Source organism: Scyliorhinus canicula, chromosome 21, assembly GCF_902713615.1.
Source record: "Scyliorhinus canicula chromosome 21, sScyCan1.1, whole genome shotgun sequence".
In the NCBI taxonomy this organism is placed as follows: Eukaryota; Metazoa; Chordata; class Chondrichthyes; order Carcharhiniformes; family Scyliorhinidae; genus Scyliorhinus; species Scyliorhinus canicula.
In genome coordinates, this window is record NC_052166.1 from 59074617 (window position 1) to 59100084 (window position 25468).

The window sequence follows — 25468 nt, forward strand, 5'->3', positions numbered from 1 at the left end:
ACCTTGTTTTGAATAAAATGCAAGTCTGCACTTTCAAACATGCCAGTGTAATTTTTAAGTGAGGGGGTCAGTCTTGGTCAGACTTAGCTTTGTGAGCCATCACTTCAATATCAAGTGTTAGATACACCTCTCAAGAGGTCTTCATTTAATAATCTATTAAGTAAACCATAAAATCTAGCATTGGCGTCATTTAGTCTACTGTTAACAGAAAGGAAAATCACAATTAACCAGTGTGCTTTATTGCTATCTAGCATTCCTGAAACATCGCCTCAAATTGCTCCCACCACCAACAGGTTCTTTACCATTGCATAATGCAATACAAAATAGTTTTTCCAAACGATTTACATTTATATAGTGCCTGAGACATAATAAAATGTCCCAAGGCACTTCACAAGAAAATGACAGACACATAATAGGTTGTTTGGTCAAAGATGTAGATTTTAAAGGGTGTCTTAAAGGAGGAAAGCGAGATAGAGAGGGAATTCCAGAGGCAGATAGGGAATTCCTCAGTAACAGAAGGCACGGCCATCAAGGGCAGAGCGATTAAAATTGAGGAATGTTGAAAGGGCAAAGGTAGAGATGCGTAGATAACTTGGAGGATTGTGGAGGAGGAGGATGGGGAGGGGCGAGGCCACAAAAGGACTGGGAATCAAGGATGAGAATTTTAAAATCAAGCTATTGCTTGACTGGGAGCCAACTAGGTCAGTGAGCACAGGGGAGATAAGTGAAGAAGACTCGGAGTTACGACATGGGCAGCAGACTGTTGTATGGCAGGTTTACAGAGGATAGAATATTAGACCCCAATGGAATGGTCAAGTCTAGAAGTTAACAGACATTAAACATGCAAACATTAAACCATCAAGACCAGAATGAGAGGCGCCACTCAAGCCATCCAGCACTCTTCTTCTAGCCCCATCTAACTATTCTATCATGGACTGATACTTGACAACCAGCACCACCAATGATCCCTACTTTAAGAAACAACAGTTCCAAGGGGAAAAGGTTACATCTTTATAACCATTAACTGCTCAATCCAACATTTCTTTTAAGAATCAACTACCAATGCCGAGTGCCCGTTCCATGTATCATTTCGTGTTTTGGGAAGGGATGGTGGGAAGAGTTTCTAATCTCTAAATGTGTGAATGCTGCAGTCTCCCTATTGCTCAGTATCTAACTTAATGAACAGTGACTAATGGCAAAACAAGCAAATGCATGACTGAAGTTATTTTTTTTTTAAAGCTGTAATATGGACTTACTACAAAAATTCCACAAGTTTAAAATGGCACTTTATTAAACGTGATGATACTGAATGTCCATTCAGCACATTGAAATACTAGAGGCAGAATACACAGGAGAAAGGGAACTTCTTTAGTAACACTTTTGGGCAGACAGCAGACTGACCGCAAGAGGGGAGACAAGGTTGGTTCGAACTGGAACCTCATTTCTGACAATTTATGCTTCGCCATCACAGGCAATGAAGTAAAGCAAACGGACAGCAGCCACTGCACAGGAAGCACAAGTGCCTCACCACTCACTTTCAGTATAACGCTGAATTCAACATACACTCCTGAGAAATACTCCAAATCCAGGGAAAGCAGCGCAAGGCAAAACGTCACCTCAAAAAATGGCGGGCTTCATTAAGCTTGAGAAGGTTAAATTCACCCTCAGAGGATCGGTGCAAGGGTTCTTTAAACGGTGGCAACCTTTCCTCGACTTTCTGGCTCAACGATAGGGTACTGGGACAGTAGCAGCAGCAACCCGGGGTGGGGGGGGGGACGTTGATTATGTTAGCTTATTTTATTTAAATTTGATTTATCAAATTTTAATTTATGGTTAAGTTCTCTTGTTTGGGGGGGCGGGGGTGGGGGAATGTGATACATGTGATGTTACGGTATGGGGGGAATTGTGGGTGTTATGGGGCTGTTAGTTGCATATTACTGCTTTTTGCTATACTTTTTGTTATATTTTCTGTAAAAAATTCCAATAAAAATTATTTAATAAAAAAAAAAATACAAAGACCCCTTGGAGGTGAATTTTACTGCAGTCTGGGTGCCCGGCAACAACACATATCGCTGCCACCGTGCAGGGCAACTCATTTTCCCTGGCCTCCTCGCAGACTCCTTCTCTCAGCCTTTCACTAACCAGAACCCGTCTTTCTAACTCACAGGGCAGATGCTGCAACCAGGAAATAAAACTTTAAAATTGTGCACAAGCAATTTATGTGGTATTCCAGTGTTACGGAAATCAACCAATTGTCCCATCATACAACCGAAATGGATTCCATAGCATCAAAACCCAGAGATTAGATGCTGAATCACATGAAGTGCGCATAATGGCCAGACCACTGGGAAATTGCAAAAGATCCGAGACATCAAACTGCTGTGATTCTCCACAATTCTCTAGAAAATTGCAAACGATAGTGGGTATTTCACCACCACTGCTCTATCTGGAAGACCATTCACATTCATGGTGATATTCCTTTTTCTTTTTCTAACATTTTTCCAATTCATACTGGAATTCTTCCAATATCTAGTTCAAGCTGATAATGTAACTCTCTTTCTCTAGTTCACATATCCACATGTGAGTCCACCTACAATGTGAAGTGGAAGTTGATTCAGGGAAGATGCCAGGAACTCCAGTAAAATGGCAAATTATGGAACAGAGCAGGACCCCTTTCCACAGGTCATCACTGTAATGTTTGTGGAGCTCTCAATTTGAGCCACAAGAGTGGGAAATCATTAAGGGCAGGGTGAGGATTTCTGCACACCGGGAAAGAGAGTGGGAATACTTGGACAATGACAGAAAAGCAACTTCCCATCCCATGGTTCTGCTTCTCCTGCCAAGTTTCCAGAGGCAGCAAGTTGCTCATATATCCTTTTGTCAATAATTCACAATGGAGGAAAATCATTGAAATGAAAAATGAAATGAAAATCGCTTGTCACAATTGTCAAATGAAGTTACTGTGAAAAGCCGCTAGTCACCACATTCTGGCGCCTGTTCGGGGAGGCTGGCACAGGAATTGAACCGTGCTGCTGGCCTGCCTGGGTCTGCTTTAAAAGCCAGCTATTTAGCCCTGTGCTAAACCAGCCAATTGTGGCTTGCAATTAAAAATGCTGTCTCTTACTCTTTTTTAAACGCAACTCAATGGCACCAGTCACTCTGAACACTCAGCCTTTCTGGTGTAACAAGTATTTCCCACCCTTAAAATGTGAACAGTTCACAACATGAAATTAAAAGAATCACATGGCCCCAAACACCAACAGACCCTAACCTGATAACCGTCTCTATGTAGACACTTGGTGGGAACTACAATTCAAGTCTATATATGTGGCGAGATGTAACGACAACAATCTCTCCCTCAACGTCAGCTAACTAAGGAGGTGGTCATTGACTTCAGGAAGCAAACTGTCATTCACACCCCTGTCTGCATCAATGATGCAGAGGTGGAGATGGTCGACAGTTTCAAATTCCTAGGCGTGCACATCACCAACAATCTGCCCTGGTCCACCCACATCGACGTTACGACCAGAAAGCACAACGCCTATACTTCCTGAGGAAACTATGGAATTTCGGCATGTCCACATTGACTCTTCCCCATTTTTACAGATGCACCATAGGAAGCATCCTATCTGGCTGCATCACAGCTTGGTGTGTGGCAACTGCTCGGCCCAAGACCGTAAGAAACTACAGAGAGTTGCGAACACAGCCCAGTCAATCATGCAAGTCCGCCTCCCATCCATTGACTCTGTCTACACCTCCCGCTGCCTTGGGAAAGTGGGCAGCATAATCAAAGACCTCTCCCACCCAGGTTATTCTCCCTTCCAACCACTTACATTGGGCAGGAGATACAAAAGTCTGAGAACACGCACTAAGATTCAAAAACAGCTTCTTCCCCACTGTTACCAGACTCCTGAATGACCCTCTTATGGACTGGACTAAACTGATCTCTCCACACATCTTCTCTACTGAGTAGCATACTACACTCCATATGTTTCACCCGATGTCTATGTATTTACATTGCGCATCTATTGCATGTACTATGTGATTTTATATATGGCTGTGAAAAGTGTTGACTTTAAATGCCTGAATTTGTAGTGGAAGGATGGTTTCATCCTCCATCATTATACAGAATGGAATGGAAAGGCTGTTACAGTCCTCAAATTCTGAGGACAGAGACATCATTTCTACTCCATGCAAAGAAATGCAGGAATCATGGCAGATAAGCCTCCTAAACTTTGATAACTTTCTTCCCAGGGTGTGGAAGAAATTGGCTCGTGATTGGGCAATATCATGTTAGCCACAAAAACAACAATCTGTTAAGCAACTGAATTATTTTCACTTGTCAGGATAAATTTTCAACTTGGTACGGCATCAGGGAGAGAAAAACACATATATAAAGATAGATAAGATACACATGTAAAAACATAAATACGTCATACCTTTTTAGCCATTCCAGTGCGAGACAAAACCAATATGGTCACAGAAGCAACACCACTCATCTTTCCAACTAAAATCCTGGAACTCTCTCACTAATGGGTGCACCTATACCACATGAACTTCTGCAGTTCAAGGCAGTGCCTCATCATCATCTTCGCAAGTGCAATTAGGAATGGGCTATTATTGCTGGCCTTGCCATTGACACTCATTCCATGAGCAAATATAAAAGTCAAATTATTGAAGATTGCAATGCAAACACTTCTCGACCCTACCAAAAATACACTCCCAATTTAAAGCCTCTGCTGTGCCATTTCACGGTTTTCTTTCAAAGCCAGATTTTTCTACTGTTATACAGTAATTATTGCAGTAATGCGAAGTTTGCACTTAACAAAGTTCACCACAATTATGCACCGTCAGATCATCATACCTCTTCCAATAACTAAGCCACATTTATCAGCGGGTATTGTATATGTTATCTCCTGCATGCCACCTGGAGGTCCCATGTTCCAGTCACTCCGACCCCTACCCCGTCCTCTTCCGGGACCGCCAAAGCCAGATTGACCATCCCTTTCCTGAAAGAATGAATATGTATTAAACATTGTCGAGCAGACATACAAAAATACTTTTGTTACTATTGATAGAGGCTTCAATTACTTGCCATCAAAGTGCATTGAGCAATGACAGATCAATTGATTTTGTTTTCATGTCTGGGCAGAAAATTTGTTTCATGATCGAGGAGCTGACAGTGTGGTAACCTTGCAAGAGACCACTCAGTTTCAGCCCTGCTCTACTTCCAATAGAAGCAATCATTGAGCTGTGTAAGTACACTCCATCTAATGGAATGAAACTAGTATTGCAACATGCCACTTTACCTCAAAGGTCCAGTAGCTTAATAGTAACATTTTAGTAAGTCCTATTCTTCCATCAAAATCTATACAATAGTTTAATATAGTTATACAAGCAAATGGGCAAAGAGAAATGGGAGAGGATATATTTTTCCTGCGCCCACAGTCAGGATATTTTAAGCATATAGAAATTAGCTCCTGCATGCCATGGCAGACATGAAGTCCAGACCAAGTATCAAGTAAATTCAGGCCAACAGGGAAGGAATACTTCCGGGCCTATTTTAAAGTTAGATATTCTAAGCTTAATTGTATATAACTGATTTGATAGTCGCCTATTAGACAACATTTTTGAAGAATTGGTTGAGTATAAGGATTTCTCTTAAATCAAACTAATAGATCAATGACACATTAAGCTTCCTATGTTTACTGCAAAATCAGGTAGATATAAAATTAGCAGCAATAGCAAATAAAATAAAGTGCTGAAGTCTACTAAATGTTTGTCAACATTTTTGTCCAGGCTTAAATTTATAAGATAGATAGTCCCTTGGGCGAGGGGCCCAGGGAATCCTATACCAATATGCGCCAGTACCTTCAGAAGGGAAGAAATCTAGGCGAGGAAGGAATGGAGAAAAAAACGATTGAGGCAAACTGAAACATAGCAGCTTATGAACAAGAATATAACAATCAATAGATTTACAAAACTGTAATTATTATAGATAAAGTTTTCACTTTTGACATAACTGCGAAAATGCACACAAAATGTTAGAAATTATGTTGGTCAGGTGATGCTTCACGTTACTGTTAAGATTCATTTGCATAGACACAAAGGCAAAAACCTCCATGAAGCAGAGCAATTAAACAGCTTAATAAAATTGATTTGCTTCTTTTGCCTCCATTAAAGTATATTCTTGGATGTACATGAGTGGGGTAACATGGTGTTGTCTTAACACAGCTGAAATGGATTTATCACCACAAATAAGGTTTTTAATAAGCGGGCCCAGTCCTTCAGCTGCATGTGACCAGACTTCAAAACACTGGAAACGACTTTATACAACAAAAAAAATCCATTTAACAATTTAATCAGTGCACACGAGTCAACTTCATAGTAAATTATATATGTTTGAGATGGAAATGTGGCTACTAGTGTATGGCACTAAGATAATGACTTCAATTTGAAGAGCCTTCCCGAACCAGCGCAATCTCGACGCAAGGATTGTGGTGTGTTTTGTATGCGCGGCCCAACTTGGGTTGAATTGAACACGGAAGCAGTGTATGTTGCAGAAAGCACGAATGTTAGTGATTATATGCATAACCCGTTTTTAAAATTCCCCAGTGTTGGTTTGTCCAATTCTACTCAGATTATGTCAACATATAAAAGTGGAAACTGCATGCCTGAACATTTTTCTTTGCTTAACAAAGCCTTTAGTTCCTCACCTGCGCAGTGTGAATAAGTTCATTAATCATATGAGAAGCATGCTGACACCTATCTGGAAGTCCCATCACCTGAGCAACTCTCTCTGGCATTATACCATCATCTATAACAAAAAGAACATTGGTGAAAAACACACATCCTTTTGACAGCTCAAGAAGTGTTTTAAACACAGGGGGTTCCTGAGAGGCAGGGGTGGAGTGGATAGAGAAATGCTGAACAAAAGACCCAATAATGATGGGCAAGGAGCTATGACACCTTTTACAGTTCGAGAGCTTTAGCTTTATCTGAACTTAAATATTTTAGTTGCTGAATACCATCTCATTCAGCACAGGAAGAGTTAAACAGTGAAGTCAGAAACATATGACTGCAATCTTCAAACAATCTCATAACTCTCAATGGTCTCAAGACTCCTTCATTGCCACTATGAACAAAGGCACCAGGCAGTATAACGCAAGAGAAGAAGAATGAATCTGTGCTGAATCAGCCGATATCTCCCAGAACAGGTGTAATACTACAACTGACCTCAATACCCTTAGGCACCAAAGCAGGGGTGTCAAAAGCAGAAAATTTATTCAGGAAGCCTTGCTGCTCATCTGATGACTCGAGGGGAATACAGAATCACATTTAATAGAGCCACCTGCCAGAATTAAATTGTTTGTCAAGTTGGCCCATAAAGAATAGCCACCTGAACGACCTACAAAACCCCAGCGCCCAAGGAGCTTCACGCCAAGAGGGGTCAACACTTTTGGAAGACAGGATTGGGGGAGATAAAGTGACCCCCCTTCCCCCCACTCCCCAAAACATCATGAAGTGCCAGTCTAGTGAATTAAACAGCTTGTTATTTTTACAGTGGAGGGCAGCCTGCATATCACAAGCAAACTCATTGAAAATGCAACTTGGCCAGATAAAGTATTGGCTTAATAAAGTATTTAAAATATCTTTCCCTAGTAAATACACAAAGGCAGTTAACTGGAAAGCAGAGCTGGCAGAATTTCATTAAGAAATGGTCTCATTAAATTGACCAGACAACCAGTCTTAAACAACCTTCTAAAATTATTGAATTGAAGAATACTGCAGTATAACTAATGAAGCTCCTTTAGCACCAACCTGACCAATCATCAGTCTCCTCTCTTGCACAGTGATTTAGATGTTTGCTATCACAGGATTTAGTGCTGAAAGAGGCCATTCAACCCATCGAGTCTGCACCTGCCCTTGGAAAGAGCACCTTAAGCCCATGCCTTCACCCTCTTCGCTTAACTCACTAAACCCACCTAACCTTTTTTTTAAAATTAAAATTAATTTTTTCCAATTAAGGGGTAATTTAGCATGGCCAATCCACCTAGCCTGCACATCTTTGCGTTGTGGGGGCAAAACCCACGCAAACACGAGGAGAATGTGCAAACTCCACCCAGACAGTGACCCAGAGCCGGGATCGAACCTGGGACCTCGGTGACGTGAGGCAGCAGTGCTAACCACTGCACTACCGTGCTGCCCTCCCCACCTAACCTTTTGGACACTAGGGGGCAATTTATCATGGCCAATCCACCTAACGTGCACATCTTTGGACCGTGGGAGGAAACCGGAGGAAACCCAGGCAGACACGGGGAGAAAATGCAAACTCTACACAGACAGTCACCCGAGGCCGGAATCGACCCCGGGTCCCTGGAGCTGTGAGGCAGCAGTGCTGACCACCATGCCACCCCAAATGTTTGAGGTCCATCAAATGCGTGAGCTGAGAACCACATCACAGGCTTGAAAAATAAGCGCTAAAACTGGAAATGATTATTACTTGCAATTAATGGGTTATTGGAAGTTTTGTGTTGCTGCTGCTGTTTTGGAAGATCCTCAAGGTCACCTTTTTAATCCTGCATGTTACTTCTCCAGGAATAATAGGCTGAGAATTTGTTTTAAACCCAACTCAAATTTCCAGTGAACCCTGAACTGGAACTTTGGCTGACCAGATTCAATTAGCTCAATGCAGCTATGCAATCTGTATTCAGAAACCTTTTGATTAAAACTGACACAGCACAGAAAGAGGCCCTTCAGCTCATCACGCCCGTGTCTGCACTTTGAAGGAGCTATTCAACCCTCAGTGGCGTCAAAAAGATTTCAGTGATTCAAAATTATGCAAAGTGGTCATTTTTCACACTACTACGGTACTGCCATTTTCCGTGAGGTATACTATCGGTTTGAATGGTAAAGAACATTCAACAGTAAAGCACTTGGAATTTATCCGCAGAACGTTTTCATTTAATACTGTGGAATGGAAATGTTGGTGATCAGTTTTGGCAGAATGAGCAGCCAAATGTCATTTGAGTTACTGTTTTATTTCTCCATTCTTTGATTTAATTAAATTGACCTGTGAGCATTTGGTTTCAAATTGGACAAAGAACTTTTACAATGTGGCTCGTTCACACACCAAGTGAGGTCTCCTTACCTGGTTTAAATTGAATCCTAACGCCAGCATCATTTTGAATCTTTTTTATCATTTCGCCATTTCTTCCTATTACAATACCAACAGCAAACCTAGGCACAGCAACCTGGAGGGGGGGGGGAAACAAAAAGAAAAATTCCTGAACACCCATCCGTGACAATAGAATATGCCAAACCTATTGTACTCCATCATTTAGTTTGTAGGATTCTTATCTCTCCATCAGATAGATAGTATCTATTCTCCACTTGCATGCTGAAAGAATGGACGCCTCGCTGGGTTATAGTTTCATGAACTCGAGTACCAGATAATTTTCCCTCATGACTATTCATGACAGTAATGAGTACTTGGGGCATATCAAACATGCCCCATCCTATCCTTAATCTGACATCCACTTCAAGCACTATGCACTGGTTAGAGATCATATGCCTCCACCCTATCCCCATAAATCCAGTAACCCGACCTAACCTTTTGGACACTAAAATTTAGAATGGCCAATCCACCTAACCGGCGCATCTTGGGACTGTGGGAGGAAACGGAAGCACCCGGAGGAAACCCACCCGGGAGCAACTGGGGACTTAACAAGACAGGGCTGATAAATATTCAAAATATTGCACAAAATTCTCATACAAAAATACCTCCTACAGTTAAATCTTTGCTAACGGGATCCGGATTAATTTAGATATGAGAGAACACCAGCTGTTTCAAGTGCATTTAAATCTATATTGATGGGGATAATTCAAAATGTGCATCCTAAATGTATTTCAATCGAGTGCCATGGTTGTACTTAACACGCATTCATGAGGTGAATTGTCACTGCTGTAAACGTACATAATGCAACCATAATGCCTAGTGTGTACAGAGTGTATAATCTGGATTCATTTGAATAAATTTACTGGCATGAAAAATCCAACTCATGCCAACAGGTAAAAACAAGAGTTTCATAACCAATGATGCAATATAAGCACAGGGTGTTCCATGCTGTATGATGCAATGCAGTTGAAAGTCTGCCCAATCATTTGAAAACTTTCAAAGTCTATGATAACTGCAAGATAAAGAGAAGTAAGGCAGTACTTACATCTACACTATTTCCCCCCATTCTGGAACTGTACTCAGCCCGCCTGAAGTCACTTTGCTCTTTATCTCTGATTATTTCCAAGACCATCTCTTTAGCTAGCTGGGAGTGGGGAGGAAAGGCAGAAAGGGGAAACAAACAAGATTACTGGAGAGCATCAATCATCCGCGCGTAAACATTAATTTCAATTTTCAAGACTGTACAGTGATTGAAAATATTTTTTAAAAGCCAGTTACAGTAAAGTGGGCTAAACACATGGGTTGTAATGCAGAACGCTGGTTCAATTCCTGTACCGGCCTCCCCGAACAGGCGCTGGAATATGGTGACGGAGCTTTTCACAGTAACTTCATTGAAGCCTACTTACAATAAGCGATTATTAATATTTTGCAGCCCCTGTTAAAATCAAGGCAGAATTACAAAACCATGAAGAGTACATGAGAGCTCACATCTGCATTTCCAGCGCAGGAAAGGCACGAATCAGCTCAGCTAATTACAGCACTCACTTTTCTCCCCTGCGAAACATACAACGCTCTTGATCTTTGTCATGACAGATTGAAAAGGAGTAGTGAGCAAGCCATGTTGCTCACATTAACGACACGTGATCAGAAATGAAACAGCTGTCCAGATCGGAATTGGCAATTAAATATGCCAACACACCCTACACACAAACACATGCTCATTCGCCAACACACACACGCGCTCACTCGCCAACACACTCAATGGGTATTATAGAACGGGAAAGGAAATTTACTTTTGGGAAAATTAGAGCCATAGATGTAGGAGATCTTAATTCTTCAAATAAAAAAGACATGGCAGCACGGTAGCATTGTGGTTAGCACCATGGCTTCACAGCACCAGGGTGCCAGGTTAGATTCCCTGCTGGGTCACTGTCTGTGCCGAGTCTGCACGTTCGCCCCGTGTCTGCGCGGGTTTCCTCCGGGCGCTCCCATTTCCTTCCACAGTCTAAAGATGTGGTTAGGTGGATTGGCCATGTCAAATTGCCCTTAGTGCCCAAACGGGTTAGGAGGGGTTGTTGGGTTAGGAGGATAGGGTGGAAGTGAGGGCTAAAGTGGGTCGGTGCAGATTCAATGGGCTGAATGGTCTCCTTCTGCTCTATATGTTCTATAAAGAAAACATGAGGTAGAAAGGAAAAGTCTCTGTCCTATGTTCAAAACATAGTTTCGTCAGTATATTGCTTCAATGGGGACTTAGTACCTAGTTCTAGATAATGGGGGCCAGTTAAGCTCAGTGAGCTAGACAGCTGGTTTGTGATGCAGAACAAGGCCAGCAGCGCGGGTTCGATTCCCGTACTGGCTGAGGTTATTCACAAAGGCCTGCCTTCTCACCTTTTAAAAAAAATGTTTTTTAAATTTTGAGTATGCTATTATTTTCCATTCTGATCAAGGGGCAATTTAGCGTGCCCTGCACAACTTTGGGTTGTGGGGGTGAGACCCATGCAGACACCTGCCTTCTCAACCTCACCCGAGGTGTGGTGATCTTCAGGTTAAACCACCACCAGTCAGCTCTCCCCCATCAAAAGGGGAAAGCAGCTTATGGTCATCTGGGACTATGGCGACTTTACCTTACCTCTAGGCAATGGAGCAGACCGAGTAGCCTAAAGGAGGCAAACATTTGGACAAATATAATTGTAGTAACTTCAAAGTACAGAGTAGAAACGGCAAAAGAAAGTTACAGCCAAGAACTGAAAAATAAAAAGTTATAGCAAGAAACAAATCTTGCTCAGATTACAGGGAAGAAAAAAATGGCCAATAGAATCACAGGTTAGCAACAGGAATTATAAACATTGGTAGTAAATTATGTAGTGCTCTGGTCAGACTACACATTCTACACCATGCCCCGTTCTGGTTACAAGTATGAGATACATTCATGGGGCAGCACAGGGAAGAGCCAAAGGGATGGTCAATGTCAGAGGTCAGACAGGAGAAACGTAGCCTTTTTATGAAGGGACAGAGGTGATGATACCACGAGAACTATCATCTAGCAAGTCAAAGGCAAATCCGAAAACCTACAAGCTAAATTCTGAGCGAGACACCAGCTCAAATTAATGTAAAACAAGCTTTGGACTGGAATCAGAGGTGGTTCTTCACACACAGTAAATAATGCATCCAGCGGACTCCTGGATAGAACACTGATGGCAAAGGCTTTAGAGTCATTTAACAGACATCTGGGTCTTATAATGAAGAATTTAGGTCTTTCTGATGAAAGATGAGCTGAATGCCATTCCTAACTCAAATGTCTAGTGAGTCAAGATCACTGGAAAGGAGAATGCAAAGACTAGTTGGAAACCGTAGTCTCATGACTAAAACGATAGAGTGAGCAGTCTATTTTGAGGTCACTGTCATTTTCTATATACATAAATGAATTATGGAGTTGAAGGAACAGTGAAATTTGATGATGACAACCAAAAAGGTTGGCATCATAAACTAGAAGTAAGATTATGAATACAGTAGGGCATAGAGGCAAAAAAAGACCAAATCAAATGGCTGATGCATTAAATGTAGAGAACAAAAGAAATGAGAGCAGATGCAGACCATACTTCACCCCCACATTAGCTTGTTCTATCATTAAGTACGATTATGGCCAATCTTTTGCCTCAACTCACGTTCATGTCCATTCCCCATATTTGATTCCCTGACATACCAAAAATATGTCTGCCTCAGCTCAAGTATATTCAACGAAAGACCATCCACAGTCTTCTGGGACGGAGAATTCCAAACATTCACAATCTTTTGAGTGAAGAAAACTCCCCTCATTTCAGTTCTAAATGACTGATTCCCATCCTGAGGCTGAGCCCTCGTGTCCTAGATTCACCAGCCAAAGGAAGCAGCCTGTGTCTACCCCGTGAAGCCACTTCAGGATCTTGTATATTTCAATGAGATCACCTTTCATTCTTCTGAACTCCACCGAGAATAGGCCCAATTTACTTCTCATCCCTGGAATCAATCGCATGAATCTTGCAGGTTAATCATTTCCTTCATTTGATATGGAGGCCAAAACTGCACAACAGTAGTCCAGGTGGCTTTTCACCAAAATCCCATTTTTTTGTAGCAAAACCCCCTTATTCTTGCACTCCAATGCTCTTTCAATAAAGGCCAATATGCTATTCGCCTTCCTAACTGCTTGCTGTATTTTCATGTTAACTTTGATTTCCTTGTACGAGAGCACAGTGGTTAGCACTGTTGCTCCACAGCTCCAGGGACCCGGGTTAGATTCCTAGCTTGGGTCACTGTCTGTGCTGAGTCTGCACATTCTCGCCATACTCCGGTTTCCTCCCATACGTCCCAAAATACATGCTTATTAGGTAAATTGGACATTCTGAATTCTCTCTCAGTGTACCCAAACAGGTGCCGGAGTGTGGCAACTAGGGGATTTTCACAGTAACTTCATTGCTGTGTTAATGTAAGCCTACTTTTGACACTAATAATGATTGTTATTATTACATCCAAATATCCCTGAACATTGACACGTTTCATGGCTTTTAAAACATTGTTTTCCTAATCTATCAAAATGAATAACCTCACACCCCCCCCACATTATACTCCATCTGTCACTTTACTGCCCATTCATTAAACCTGCCCATATGTTTTTACAACCTGTGTCCTCAACTTAAATTTCCACCTAGCTTTGTATCGACAGAAAACTTGGGATAAACTATTCTCAGCTTTTTTATCAGTCATTGACATAAGATTGTAAATAGCAGAGGTCCAAGGCACTGATCTTTGCAGCACTCCACTAGTTACAGTCCGCCAACTTGATTCTGTCCCATTTATCCCGACTCTTTTGGGTGGCACACTGCTGCCTCACAGCACCAGGGAGACGGTTCAATTCTGACCTTGGGTGACTGTGTGGAGTTTGTACGCTCTCCCAGTGTCTGCGTGGGTTTCCTCCCACAGTCCAAAAATGTACAGATTAGGTGGATTGGCAATGCTAAATTGTCCCTCAGTGTCCAGGGTGTGCAGATTAGGCTACGGGGGTTACAGGTATAGGGCAGAGTGGATCGGTGCAGACTCAATGGGTCGAATGTCCTCCTTTTACACTGTAGGGATTCTATTCTATTCTTCTCATTAACCAAATCTCCACTCATGCTAACATATTATGCCAAACTTCATAATCCCTTATCTTGCATAAACTTTTGTCAACATCTTATCAAACGTCCTTAGGAAATCTAAGTATACTACATCTATTGGCAGTCCTTTATTTACACTACCAGTTAGATCCACGCAGCGCTAATACATTTGTCAAGTAAGATTTTTCTTTTGTAAATCCATGGTGACGGTCTGCTCAAACTACGATCAGAGAGATGTGAATTAAAACATTTTGGAAGGAATACACTACTGAAATGGTTGAGATTTTAAACTGAGTGGCGGAACCTCTGCACATCCATACATAGGTCATTGACATGGTCAGCACAAGATGATCAGGCCAGGAAAAAGGGAAACAAAATTTCTGTTTTTGTGAATCTACAGGAGTGTATAAATGCTAGGAACCAATGAGCTGCTACAAGACCTTAGCAAGCTTCAACTACAGTATTGTACAGTTTGTGACACCCAACTGAGAATGAAGGATTGCATCTTTGAATAAAGACTAGATATTAGGCCTTTTGCACTAGAAGGGATCGACCAGATTTCAAGGTCTTCAAGATACCGGTAAGGCACTGAGAGATTGCTTCCACAGGTTGGTGAGACTGTAAAATGCTAAAATTTAAGATTATATCAATAATTAAAGGATAGAAAAGAAATACAGTAAAGTATCCTTTATCCAAACTCGCGGGACTGCTGGAGTTTTGTTATTCAGATATCTCCTGTTTGCAGATCTACTGTATATATAGTGGCCTATTTACATTACATTAGCTGTGATGAAGGGAGGTATTTCAGATATATTGTATTTTTGATATATTGTATTATATGTATTTTGTGCAGTATGGGTTAAAAGCCCTTAAAAGCACAGAGGTAGAGTGGTTAGCACTGCAGCCTCACAGCACCAGAGACCCAGGTTCAATTCCGACCTTGGATGACTGTGTGGAGTTTGCATGTTCTCCTGGTGTCTGCGTGGGTTTCCTCCGGGTGCTCCGGTTTCCTCCCACAGACCAAAGATGTGCAGGTTAGGTGGATTAGCCATGCTAAATTCACCCTTAAGTGTCCAAATATCTTTGGTGGGGCGACTGGGTTATGAGAATAGGGTGAAGGTGTGGGCCTAGGTAGGGTGCTCTTTTGGAGTGGTGGCGCAGACCCGATGGGTAGAACGGCCTCCTGCATGTAAGGATTCTATGATTCTGTGCTATGTATATGACTGCTGCAATCATGTTTTCAAAAATCCTGGTTTGAAGACAGGGGTGCAATTAAAGCACTGTAAAAGTTTGGGTCATGGACTTTTGTTTACAAGGAGGGCTCCCTGGGGCGTAGATAATTAGATACATTGTGTTCAGCTTAGTAAGATGATGTCGTTAATGGGAGGAGTCAGGGACTGAAGCAATTTCTAGAGGTTCAGTTTTGCGTGCATTTGTGAACTGACTAGCTTCTTCTCTTCAGCAGTTTAGTTGACAAAGATTCTACGCTGTCACGATTCTTCATTTTGCCGACAGACCATTTTGACGGCGTGGGGCTACCCCAAAATGGGAAACCCTATTGACCAGCCAGTGAATGGAGAATCCCGATGGGGTGGGCACCAGAAAACCCGCCCCAAATCTCTATTTATGCGTGAAATCATCCCTGGGACGAAGTATTCTTTCCTCACAGTTTTACAAAATTCAAGTAAAACATTGGGGTTTCTGTCCAGCATCCAACTAACTGTTGGGGTCTGCTCCGGGGCCATAATAAAGCCTAAGCTAGCTATGGTCTACAAATGAGCTTGTTTCCCCATTTACCAACATCCATATGTGACTTTTTACCTGTTAACACCTTTACACAAATAATATATTAATCATGGGTAATATATTAATTTGTATGTTAGTAAATCAACGTAACTGCAAAACCTTTCAAGAAAAATTCAGTTTTTGGACATGTCTGGATGTATGGATACAGGATATTCGACCTGTAATTTCTTCAGAGGATAGCTAGAATGAAAAATTGCCTGCCACAAGACATTGTTCAAACAGAATCATTTCATTCTTTCACAGGGGAATATAAAAAAAAAATTTGCTCATGGGACGTGGGCAGCATTTATTGCCCATCCCTAATTGCCATTGAGGGGGCAGTTAAGGGTCAACCATGTTGCTGAGAGTCTGGAATCGCATGTAGGCCAGACCGGGTAAGGACGGCAGATTTCCTTCCCTAAAGGACATGAGTGAAGGAGATGGCCTTTTTATGATAATTGACAATGGTTTCGTGGTCATCATTAGACTATTAATTCCAGATTTTTATTGAATTCAAATTTCACCATCTGCAGAGGTGGGAGTTGAATCTTGATCCCTCAGAGCATTACTCTGGGCCTCTGGTTAACTAGTCCAGTGACAATACCACTATGCCACCCCCTCCCCTTATTTGGATGGTTGCTTGAAAATAAGAGGGTTTAAAGGCATATGAAAGAAGAGAGGAAAAGTGGGATTAGACAAGTGATTCGTGTATAGGAAAAGAAATAGCGCACAGCCATGTTACACCAGGGAAACAACCTATTTGGTCTATACATCTGCAGCCGTACCAGGTTGCTTATTGGAAGGGGACTTGCAGGATGGGCACAATTGAAATGTGGAGCTCGTTCAAGGCACAACTACTGCGGGTCCTTGATAAGTATGTACCTGTCAGGCAGGGAGGAAGTGGTCGACCGAAGGAACCGTGCTTTACTAAAGTAGTTGAATCGCTTGTCAAGAGGAAGAAGGAAACTTGTGTAAAGATGAGACGTGAAGTATCAGTTAGGACGCTCGAGATTTACAAGTTAGCTACGAAGGACCTAAAGAGAGAGCTAAGAAGAGCCATGAGGGGACACGAGAAGTCTTTGGCAGGTAGGATCAAGGAAAACCCTAAAGCTTTCTATAGGTATGTCAGGAATAAAAGAATGACTAGGGTAAGAGTAGGGCCAGTCAAGGACAGTAGTGGGAAGTTGTGCGCGGAGTCCGAGGAGATAGGAGGCCTGCTAAATGAATACTTTTCGTCAGTATCCACGCAGGAAAAAGACAGTTTTGTTGAGGAGAATACTGAGATGCAGGCTACTAGACTCGAAGGGCTTGAGGTTCATAAGGAGGAGGTGTTAGCAATTCTGGAAAGTGTGAAAATAGATAAATCTCCTGGGCCGGATGGTATTTATCCTAGGATTCTCTGAGAAGCTAGAGAGGAGATTGCTGAGCCTTTGGCTTTGATCTTTGTAGTCATTGTCTACAGGAATAGTGCCAGAAGACTGGAGGATAGAAAATGTTGTCCCCTTGCTCAAGAAGGAGAGTAGAGACAACCCCGGTAACTATAGACCAGTGAGCCTTACTTCTGTTGTGGGAAAAGTCTTGGAAAGGTTTATAAGAGGTAGGATTTATAATCATCCAGAAAGGAATAATTTGATTGGGGATAGTCAACACGGTTTTGCGAAGGGTAGGTTGTGCCTCACAAACCTTGTTGAGTTCTTTGAGAAGGTGACCAAACAGGTGGACAAGGATAAAGCAGTTGATGTGGTGTATATGGATTTCAGTAAAGCATGTGATAAGGTTCCCCACGGTAGGCTATTTCAGAAAATATGGAGGCATGGGATTGAGGGTGATTTAGCAGTTTGGATCAGAAATTGGCTCGCTGTAAGAAGACAGAGGGTGGTGGTTGATGGGAAATGTTCAACCTGAAGTTCAGTTACTAGTGGTGTACCACAAGGATCTGTTTTAGGGCCACTACTGTTTGTCATTTTTGTAAATGATCTGGATGAGGGCGTAGAAGGATGGGTGAGTAAATTTGCAGATGACACTAAAGTCGGTGGAGTTGTGGACAGTGCGGAAGGATGTTGCAGGTTACAGAGGGACATAGATAAGATGCAGAGCTGGGCTGAGAGTTGGCAAATGGAGTTTAAATGGGGATTCATTTTGGAAGGAGTAACAGGAAGACAGAGTACTGAGCTAATGGTAAGATTCTCGGTAGTGTGGATGAGCAGAGAGATTTCGGTGTCATGTACATCGATCCCTGAAAGTTGTCACCCAGGTTGATAGGGTTGTTAAGAAGGTATATGGTGTGTTAGCTTTTACTGGTAGAGGGATTCAGTTTCGGAGCCATGAGGTCATGTTGCCGCTGTACAAAACTCTGGTGCGGCCGCATTAGGAGTATTGCGTGCAGTTCTGTTCGCCGCATTATAGGAAGGATGTGGAAGCATTGGAAAGGGTGCAGAGGAGTTTTACCAGGATGTTGCCTGGTATGGAGGGAAGATCTTATGAGGAAAGGCTGAGGGACTTACGGCTGTTTTCGTTAGAGAGAAGAAGGTTAAGAGGTGACTTAATAGAGGCATACAAGATGATCAGAGGATTAGATAGGGTGGACAGTGAGAGCCTTTTTCCTCGGATGGTGATGGCTAGCACGAGGGGACATAGTTTTAAAATTATGGGGAGATAGATATAGGACAGATGTCAAAGGTAGGTTCTTTACTCAGAGTAACAAGGGCGTGGGATGCCCTGCCTGCAACAGTAGTGGACTCGCCAACATTAAGGGCATTTAGATGGTCATTGGATAAATATATGGATGATAAAGGAATAGTGTAGATGGGCTTTAAAGTGGTTTCACAGGGCAGCGCAACATCGAGGGCCGAAGGGCCTGTACTGCGCTGTAATGTTCTATAGCTCTCTGTATGCCAGAGGACATTTGTGCCTGCATGTACGGAAATGTATCATCAGCCTCTAATATGCATGTACAAAGGCACGAGTTTTTTTTGGGGGGGGGGGCTAAAAAGAATGGAATGAGGGAAAGTTCCATGTAAAATACTTTACACTAGTTTCCTTGGTTTGGGAGTAAAAAATGTAAAGGACATCATATTAATGCCAACACATCAAGCTATTTTCTTCAGCTGCTGAACAACCTAGGCCCACCATTCTCGACCAAGTTCTGATTTTGAGTCTCTGCAGTTTTGATCATCCCAGCCTGGCAGGGCAGAAATTGTGCTTACTCTCCCAGAATCTTGGTACGAGATTTGCAGTTTCCCATTTTGCAAAGTGAAAAGCAAAGTCAGCACTGACATGGTGAGATGGTGACCAAGTTCAAAATGGCACTGGCTATCGATGGAAACTAAGCCACTGTGCCCCTGAACACCCAGCACAAGGACTTTAAGTGTCAAATTAGGTAAAGACAATTTTAACGGACATATAGAGGTGTACTGGGATAAATTACACAGAACTTGTGCGCTAATCATCTAAATGAGGGATACGAAGGTCAACACACCTGTACTTTGTAAGGATCCCCTGTAATCCGCAGTGGTTTGTCTGCGCCTGTGGGAAGTGGTCCATCCTGAATCATTATCATTTTTACACCTGTTTTCTCCTGAAAAAGAGAAACGGATCATGATCTGACATCTAGGCACTGACACTCTAGTAATCAATTAAAACAAAGCTTAGAACATTCATTTGGCCCAGCCATAGAGGGCCACAGCACAGGAAAGGCCTCTTGGCCTATCGCATCTGCGCCAGTCGAGAACCCCCATGAAACTATTCTGATCCCAGTTTCCAGCACTTGGTCCATAGCCTTGTATGCCTTGGCATCACAAGTGCACATCTGTACTTCGTAGGGTCTCTGCCTCCACCACCCTTTCAGGCAGCAAGTTCCAGGCTCCTACCACCCACTGGGTGGAAACGTTTTTCCTCACATCCCCTCTAAACCACCTGCCCCATACCTTAAATCTCATTCTATGGTCACTGATCCCTCCACCAAGGGGAAAGGTTTCTTCCTGTCTACTCTATCTATGCCCCTCAGAATTTTATACATCTCAAACATGCCCTCAGTCTCCTCTGCTCAAAGGAAATCTATTAACACCTTAAATGCTGCTTGGAGTGTCATCTCAACTACTCCTTGCAGTAGTAAGTCCACATTCTTACCACTCTGGGTAAAGACGTATTCTTGAATTTCTTATTGAAATATAATGACCACCTCTATCCCGCAAGTGGAATCAGTTCTGGAATTATCCTAGCAAACGTTTTATGAACATTCCCCAGTGTGTCTATACCCTTTAATCCTGTCAATGTCTTATCAATTACAGTGTTCCATTTTTTAAATTCAATTACACTGTTACTGGAAACAGGTAATGGTTATTGGAACATATACAAATAAAGGATGGCTGGGACACTGGGTGGAAGTGAGGATTGTTGGCATCGAACAAGATAATAAACTTTCTCAGCAAGGAAAGTCAGTCTTAGTTTTGATTTCACCAACTAACATGGACCCTGTTAACATGAACTTTTCACATTTTGTATTTTTTTTTTACGCGTGAACTATTAAAAACCAGATGGTAAATGGTCCACCAAACATAGGCAGAGTTCAGAGAATACTTGAACATATTACTGGTATAATACCAGAAGTTACAGGTTTATCACTAATTAAAGCGATTTGAATTTAGAACATTGGAAATGAATAAATGAGTATAATTTAACTTTAAGAAGTCTTACAACACCAGGTTAAAGTCCAACAGGTTTGTTTCGAACACTAGCTTTCGGAGCACTGCTCCTTCCTCAGGTGAATGGAGAGGTATGTTCCAGAAACACATATATATGTCAAAGATGTCAGACAATGCTTGGAATGCGAGCATTTGCGGGTAATCAAACCATTACAGATCCAGAGATGGGGTAATCCCAGGTTAAAGGGGTGTGAATTGTCTCAAGCCAGGACAGTTGGTAGGATTTTGCAAGGCCAGGCCAGATGGTGGGGGTGAATGTTATGCGACATGCATTACAATCGAAGCGTGGTACATTGGCGAGACCATGCAAACGCTGCGACAACGAATGAACGGGCATCGCGCAACAATCACCAGGCAGGAATGTTCCCTTCCAGTCGGGGAACACTTCCGCAGTCAAGGGCATTCAGCCTCTGATCTCCGGGTAAGCGTTCTCCAAGGCGGCCTTCAGGACACGCGACAACGCAGAATTGGCGATCAGAAATTTATAGCCAAGTTCCGCACGCATGAGTGCGGCCTCAACCGGGACCTGGGATTCATGTTGCATTACATTCACCCCCCACCATCTGGCCTGGGTTTGCAAAATCCTACCAACTGTCCTGGTTTGAGACAATTCACACCTCTTTAACCTGGGATTACCCTAATCTCTGGATCTGTAAAGATTTGATTACCTGCAAATGCTCACATTCCAAGCATTGTCTGGCATCTTTGAATTTGTCTATATATATATGTTTCTGGAACATACCTCTTCATTCACCTGAGGAAGGAGCTGCTCCGAAAGCTCGTGTTTGAAACAAACATGTTGGACTTTAACCTGGTGTTGTAAGACTTCTTACTGTGCTCACCCCAGTCCAACGCGGGCATCTCCACATCATTTAACTTTGTTAACACATCAGTATCAATGCACTGAAGCAACTTTGGTCACATCATTGAAGAGTCATCAGGACTCGAAACATTAACTCCTGTTTCTCCACAAATGTTGCCAGACCTGCAGAGTTTTCCCAGTATTTTCCAGTTTTATTTTGGATTTCCAGCATTTTGTGCTTATATTACAAATGGGCTCTACTTGTCCAGTGCAGATGAATTCGGGACAGCAAGTAATTGGTCAGAATATATCAGTCTATCCAGAATGCCCAGACACAGTATAGGAAAGTTGGACCAGTAAGCTGCTGGGTCCAATAAGTTTTCAGATATTGAGGTCACAGAATACATTGCCAGCAATTGAAAATGTGAGGCAAAGGTGACTCCACCACATTGTCATAGGCTTCTCTTACCTGCAGTTGTTTAATGGTTTCCCCTCCTTTGCCAATGACAAGACCCACTTTGCTGGCTGGGATTTGGATTTCCTGTATAGCACTGTTGGAGCTATCAATGTCATTATGAAAGCCGGGTCCGTTCCGACACCGATCCACAATCTGCCCTAGGAGTCTTTTCGCTTCTCTGATTAATAAACCAGCACATCATGGTGATCAGTCAAGCCAGTCTTGAAAGCACAGAACTATACAATTCAAACAATTTTGCATGACTGAATTAAATCAAATTCAACAAGATACTTCACAGGAATGTTAGTGTCAGACTGATGTAACCCTTCGCTGTGATCATTTCATTCTGTTAGCAAGTTGAAGGTTTCAATTTACCAACATTTTGAAGAGTTTTTTAATTACTTCAGTTCCAGAAACATTCAGCCCATTTTCGGCAAATAGTCTCATGAGCTTAATATCCCCAGTTTGGGGTTTCAAAACACAGCACTCTACTGTGCTGTCCCATAGTACACGGATTTACAGCTCAAATCTCTCAATGCATCTTTCCCGACAGGTGGAGACATCAAGCAGAAACTGGTGCTGGCTGATACTTTGAAAGGGGAAGGAATGAACAAGAGGAGACTACAATTCTCATGCCTCTTTTAACAATGACTCAAATGCATAGTTGGCAGAGGACGGGTCTGAGAAAAGGGAAATGCTGTTCCGAAACATTTAGATCAAAGTATTACAAGCAACAAGCAAGGATGTCGTTGCTGTTAGCAGCGCATGTGTGAGAAATGGTCATGGTTATATTAGTGTGGCAAAAGGCATTTCAGCACAATTATATGACAAAAAAAATCAAGTCTTTAAAAAAAACTCTTGCTAAAATTATTGCAAAGTCTCACTAAGTCACGCCACGATTTTAAGTCCCGTTTCCCTTACTCCATTGTTAGCAAAAACAATCCTGCAAATCCCTCTTTCCTAGTGCAGAGGTCTTTGAAGGCAGACCATGATCTGTCAGGTCTCAAACCCAAACTGCAGACCATGCAAGACTTGGCAGTTCAGCCGTCAGACAACTTTTGTCCCTTCTGTTTATATTTCGTTAATCATTACCCAAAAGAAGTTAGCTATACACATTCATGTGAAAAAGTAGATACAACAATCTTATCTTGCCTGTTTCAATCCTGTGAGGTCAACCAAAGCAGCATCTAAATCGATTTTGTACAAAGGTTCTGCTAGTTTAAAGTGAAATTCAAGTTCTCCTTTTTGACACTGGACATAGAATCCACACAACGCAGGAGGAGGTCATTCGGCCCATCAAGTCTGCACCGATCCACTGAAAAAGTGCCCTACAGCCCACTCCCCCACCCTATACCCATAACCCCACTTAACTTGCACATTTTTGGACACCAAAGGGCAACTTAGCATGACCAATTCACCTAACCTAAACACATCTTTGGACTGTGGGAGGAAACTGTAACATCCGGAGGGGAAACCTACGCAGACAGGGGGAGAACGTGCAAACTCCAGTCACCCAAGGATGGAATCGAACCTGGGTCACCTACGCTGGGAGGCAGCCATGCTAACAACTGTGCCGTGACAGAATGATAAAAGAATGCCACTGCCAAAATAGTGCTTCAACAACTTTGGGCAAGTGAGCACGCAGAGTTAGTCATGGGTCTCAGCAAGGCCAACAGTATTGGGTCTTGGATGAATATAATTTTGTGACTCCCTTGCCCTCAATAGGTAAAAGGTAACACTCAACATTTTGCCACATACAATTAAGTTGCAGTTTCAAGGGCGTCAAAGGGGTAGCAGGTAGGTGTGCTATGATTAATCTCAGCATCCCAGAGCCTTGGATGTGGGAGGGGATAATGATAGGCAAGGTAAGAACATTTGTGGCAGGTGAAACTGGATGCAAAAACACAAGATGGGGCATGAAAATCCAAATTATGCAACAGATGGCCCAGTAGCTTAATATGTCAAACATCCACTCAGGAGAATTGAAGACGACAGTCAACACTTACTCTATGTTCTCGGGGGAGCCCGTCAATGTGCAGGATCTTTCTGGGAGACCTCCACTATCTTGCAGGGGTGCAAAAAGAGAGGTTAGCTCACAGGAAATGAGAAATCCTGATATCACAGTCTTATTACTGAAGAAGTTAAGATATATTTGTGACGCCAGAACAGTGTCAAAATTTCACATCAACCTCGGCAATAATGGTAGCAGGAGTACATCACAATGAAGAGACTTTTGTAAGGTGTATGAACGTACAATTAGACCAGAAACTGAAGACAATATAACCTAACCTTGGCAGACAAGTGCTTACCAGGAGCAATCTGAATTTTGCAGCCCGATTCCATCTGTATCCGAGATATTTGTTCTCCTCCCCTGCCAATTACTGAAAAGAGAAAGTGTCAAAATTGGAGTCAATAGAATGACAGGAATATCAACATTACCTTAAAGAGAAAGTAACCCCCATTCTAGTCTATATAAACTGGATTTGAATATGACGCGCCTAAAAATGAGACCTACAAGGAGCATTTAATGCAAAATATATCGAGCATTGGAATAGTCATCTGTGAGGAACAATGAAAAGTTATGTCCAATACATTCAAGTAATATTTAAACAAGCGTCTCAGCAGTAATATGGTTGGATTTAAAATGGGGGATTCTATTCGACATCCCAGAAAGGAATATTCAAACTGCATTGCACCCCAAGCTGAGACTTCATCGATTCCTGGGTGCGACAACAAAAGTAACATCTCACCAATAGAAGAGGATTTCTGGTTGAGCGATCTAGAGGAAATTATGTGGTGTTTATCCTGATGATTTTTTTTCTTTTCAATACAGCAGAGTATAGAATGAACTCAAGCATTCAGGTAACAAGTTTAGTTAAATATGCCCAAGAATTTAAAACTTACAGGCTGGGGGGGGGGGGGGGGGGGGAGAATCGAATAAGAAAGACGCAAATAAGAAAGACGTGACTGCCGAGGCGGCTACAGTTAAGATAGCAACACTTTTTGGGTAGCAGGGCGGAGCAGTGGTTAGCACTGCTGCCTCATGGTGCTGATGGCCCAGGTACGATCTTGGCCCTGGGTCACTGTCCGTGTGGGGTTTGCACATTCTCCGTGTCTACGTGGGTCTTACCCCCAAAATGCAAAAAGATGTGCAGGGTAGGTGGATCGGCCACGCTAAATTGCCCCTTAATAGGAAAAAATAGAATTGGGTACTCTTTAAAAAAAAAACAATTTTGAAAAAAAAGATGCCAATGCTTTTAACAACTGAAGCTAATTGAAATTCTGGACACTTGAGTTCGACAAATCCAGACGAAGTTTAGCTCTGAAGCGGAAAAATTCCTTGGAAAAGTCACTGGATCCTATTTGGTCCTCCGTCGACACCATTCACTTAGTAGTTGATTCCCACGCCAACAC

The 25468-nt window shown here is 42.3% G+C and overlaps 1 protein-coding gene and 1 long non-coding RNA gene across 9 annotated transcripts in view; one reads left to right on the plus strand and one right to left on the minus strand.

Moving 5' to 3' along the window:
• LOC119955428 overlaps positions 1-14796 on the plus strand; it is a 47514-nt gene extending 32718 nt beyond the window's left edge. The window contains exons 2-3 of the long non-coding RNA XR_005458469.1: positions 5153-5255; positions 14708-14796. This is a non-coding gene — a long non-coding RNA (uncharacterized LOC119955428). The remainder of the gene's footprint in view (positions 1-5152; positions 5256-14707) is intronic.
• fubp3 (far upstream element (FUSE) binding protein 3) overlaps positions 1-25468 on the minus strand; it is a 108069-nt gene that overhangs the window by 40804 nt on the left and 41797 nt on the right. For all 8 annotated transcript variants that reach the window (XM_038781574.1, XM_038781573.1, XM_038781572.1 and 5 more), the window contains exons 5-12: positions 24364-24435; positions 24061-24118; positions 22067-22232; positions 19571-19669; positions 10224-10322; positions 9152-9254; positions 6717-6817; positions 4865-5009 (exon numbers count right to left, since the gene is read on the minus strand). In XM_038781574.1, the coding sequence (XP_038637502.1) occupies positions 4865-5009; positions 6717-6817; positions 9152-9254; positions 10224-10322; positions 19571-19669; positions 22067-22232; positions 24061-24118; positions 24364-24435 (843 nt within the window). The remainder of the gene's footprint in view (positions 1-4864; positions 5010-6716; positions 6818-9151; positions 9255-10223; positions 10323-19570; positions 19670-22066; positions 22233-24060; positions 24119-24363; positions 24436-25468) is intronic.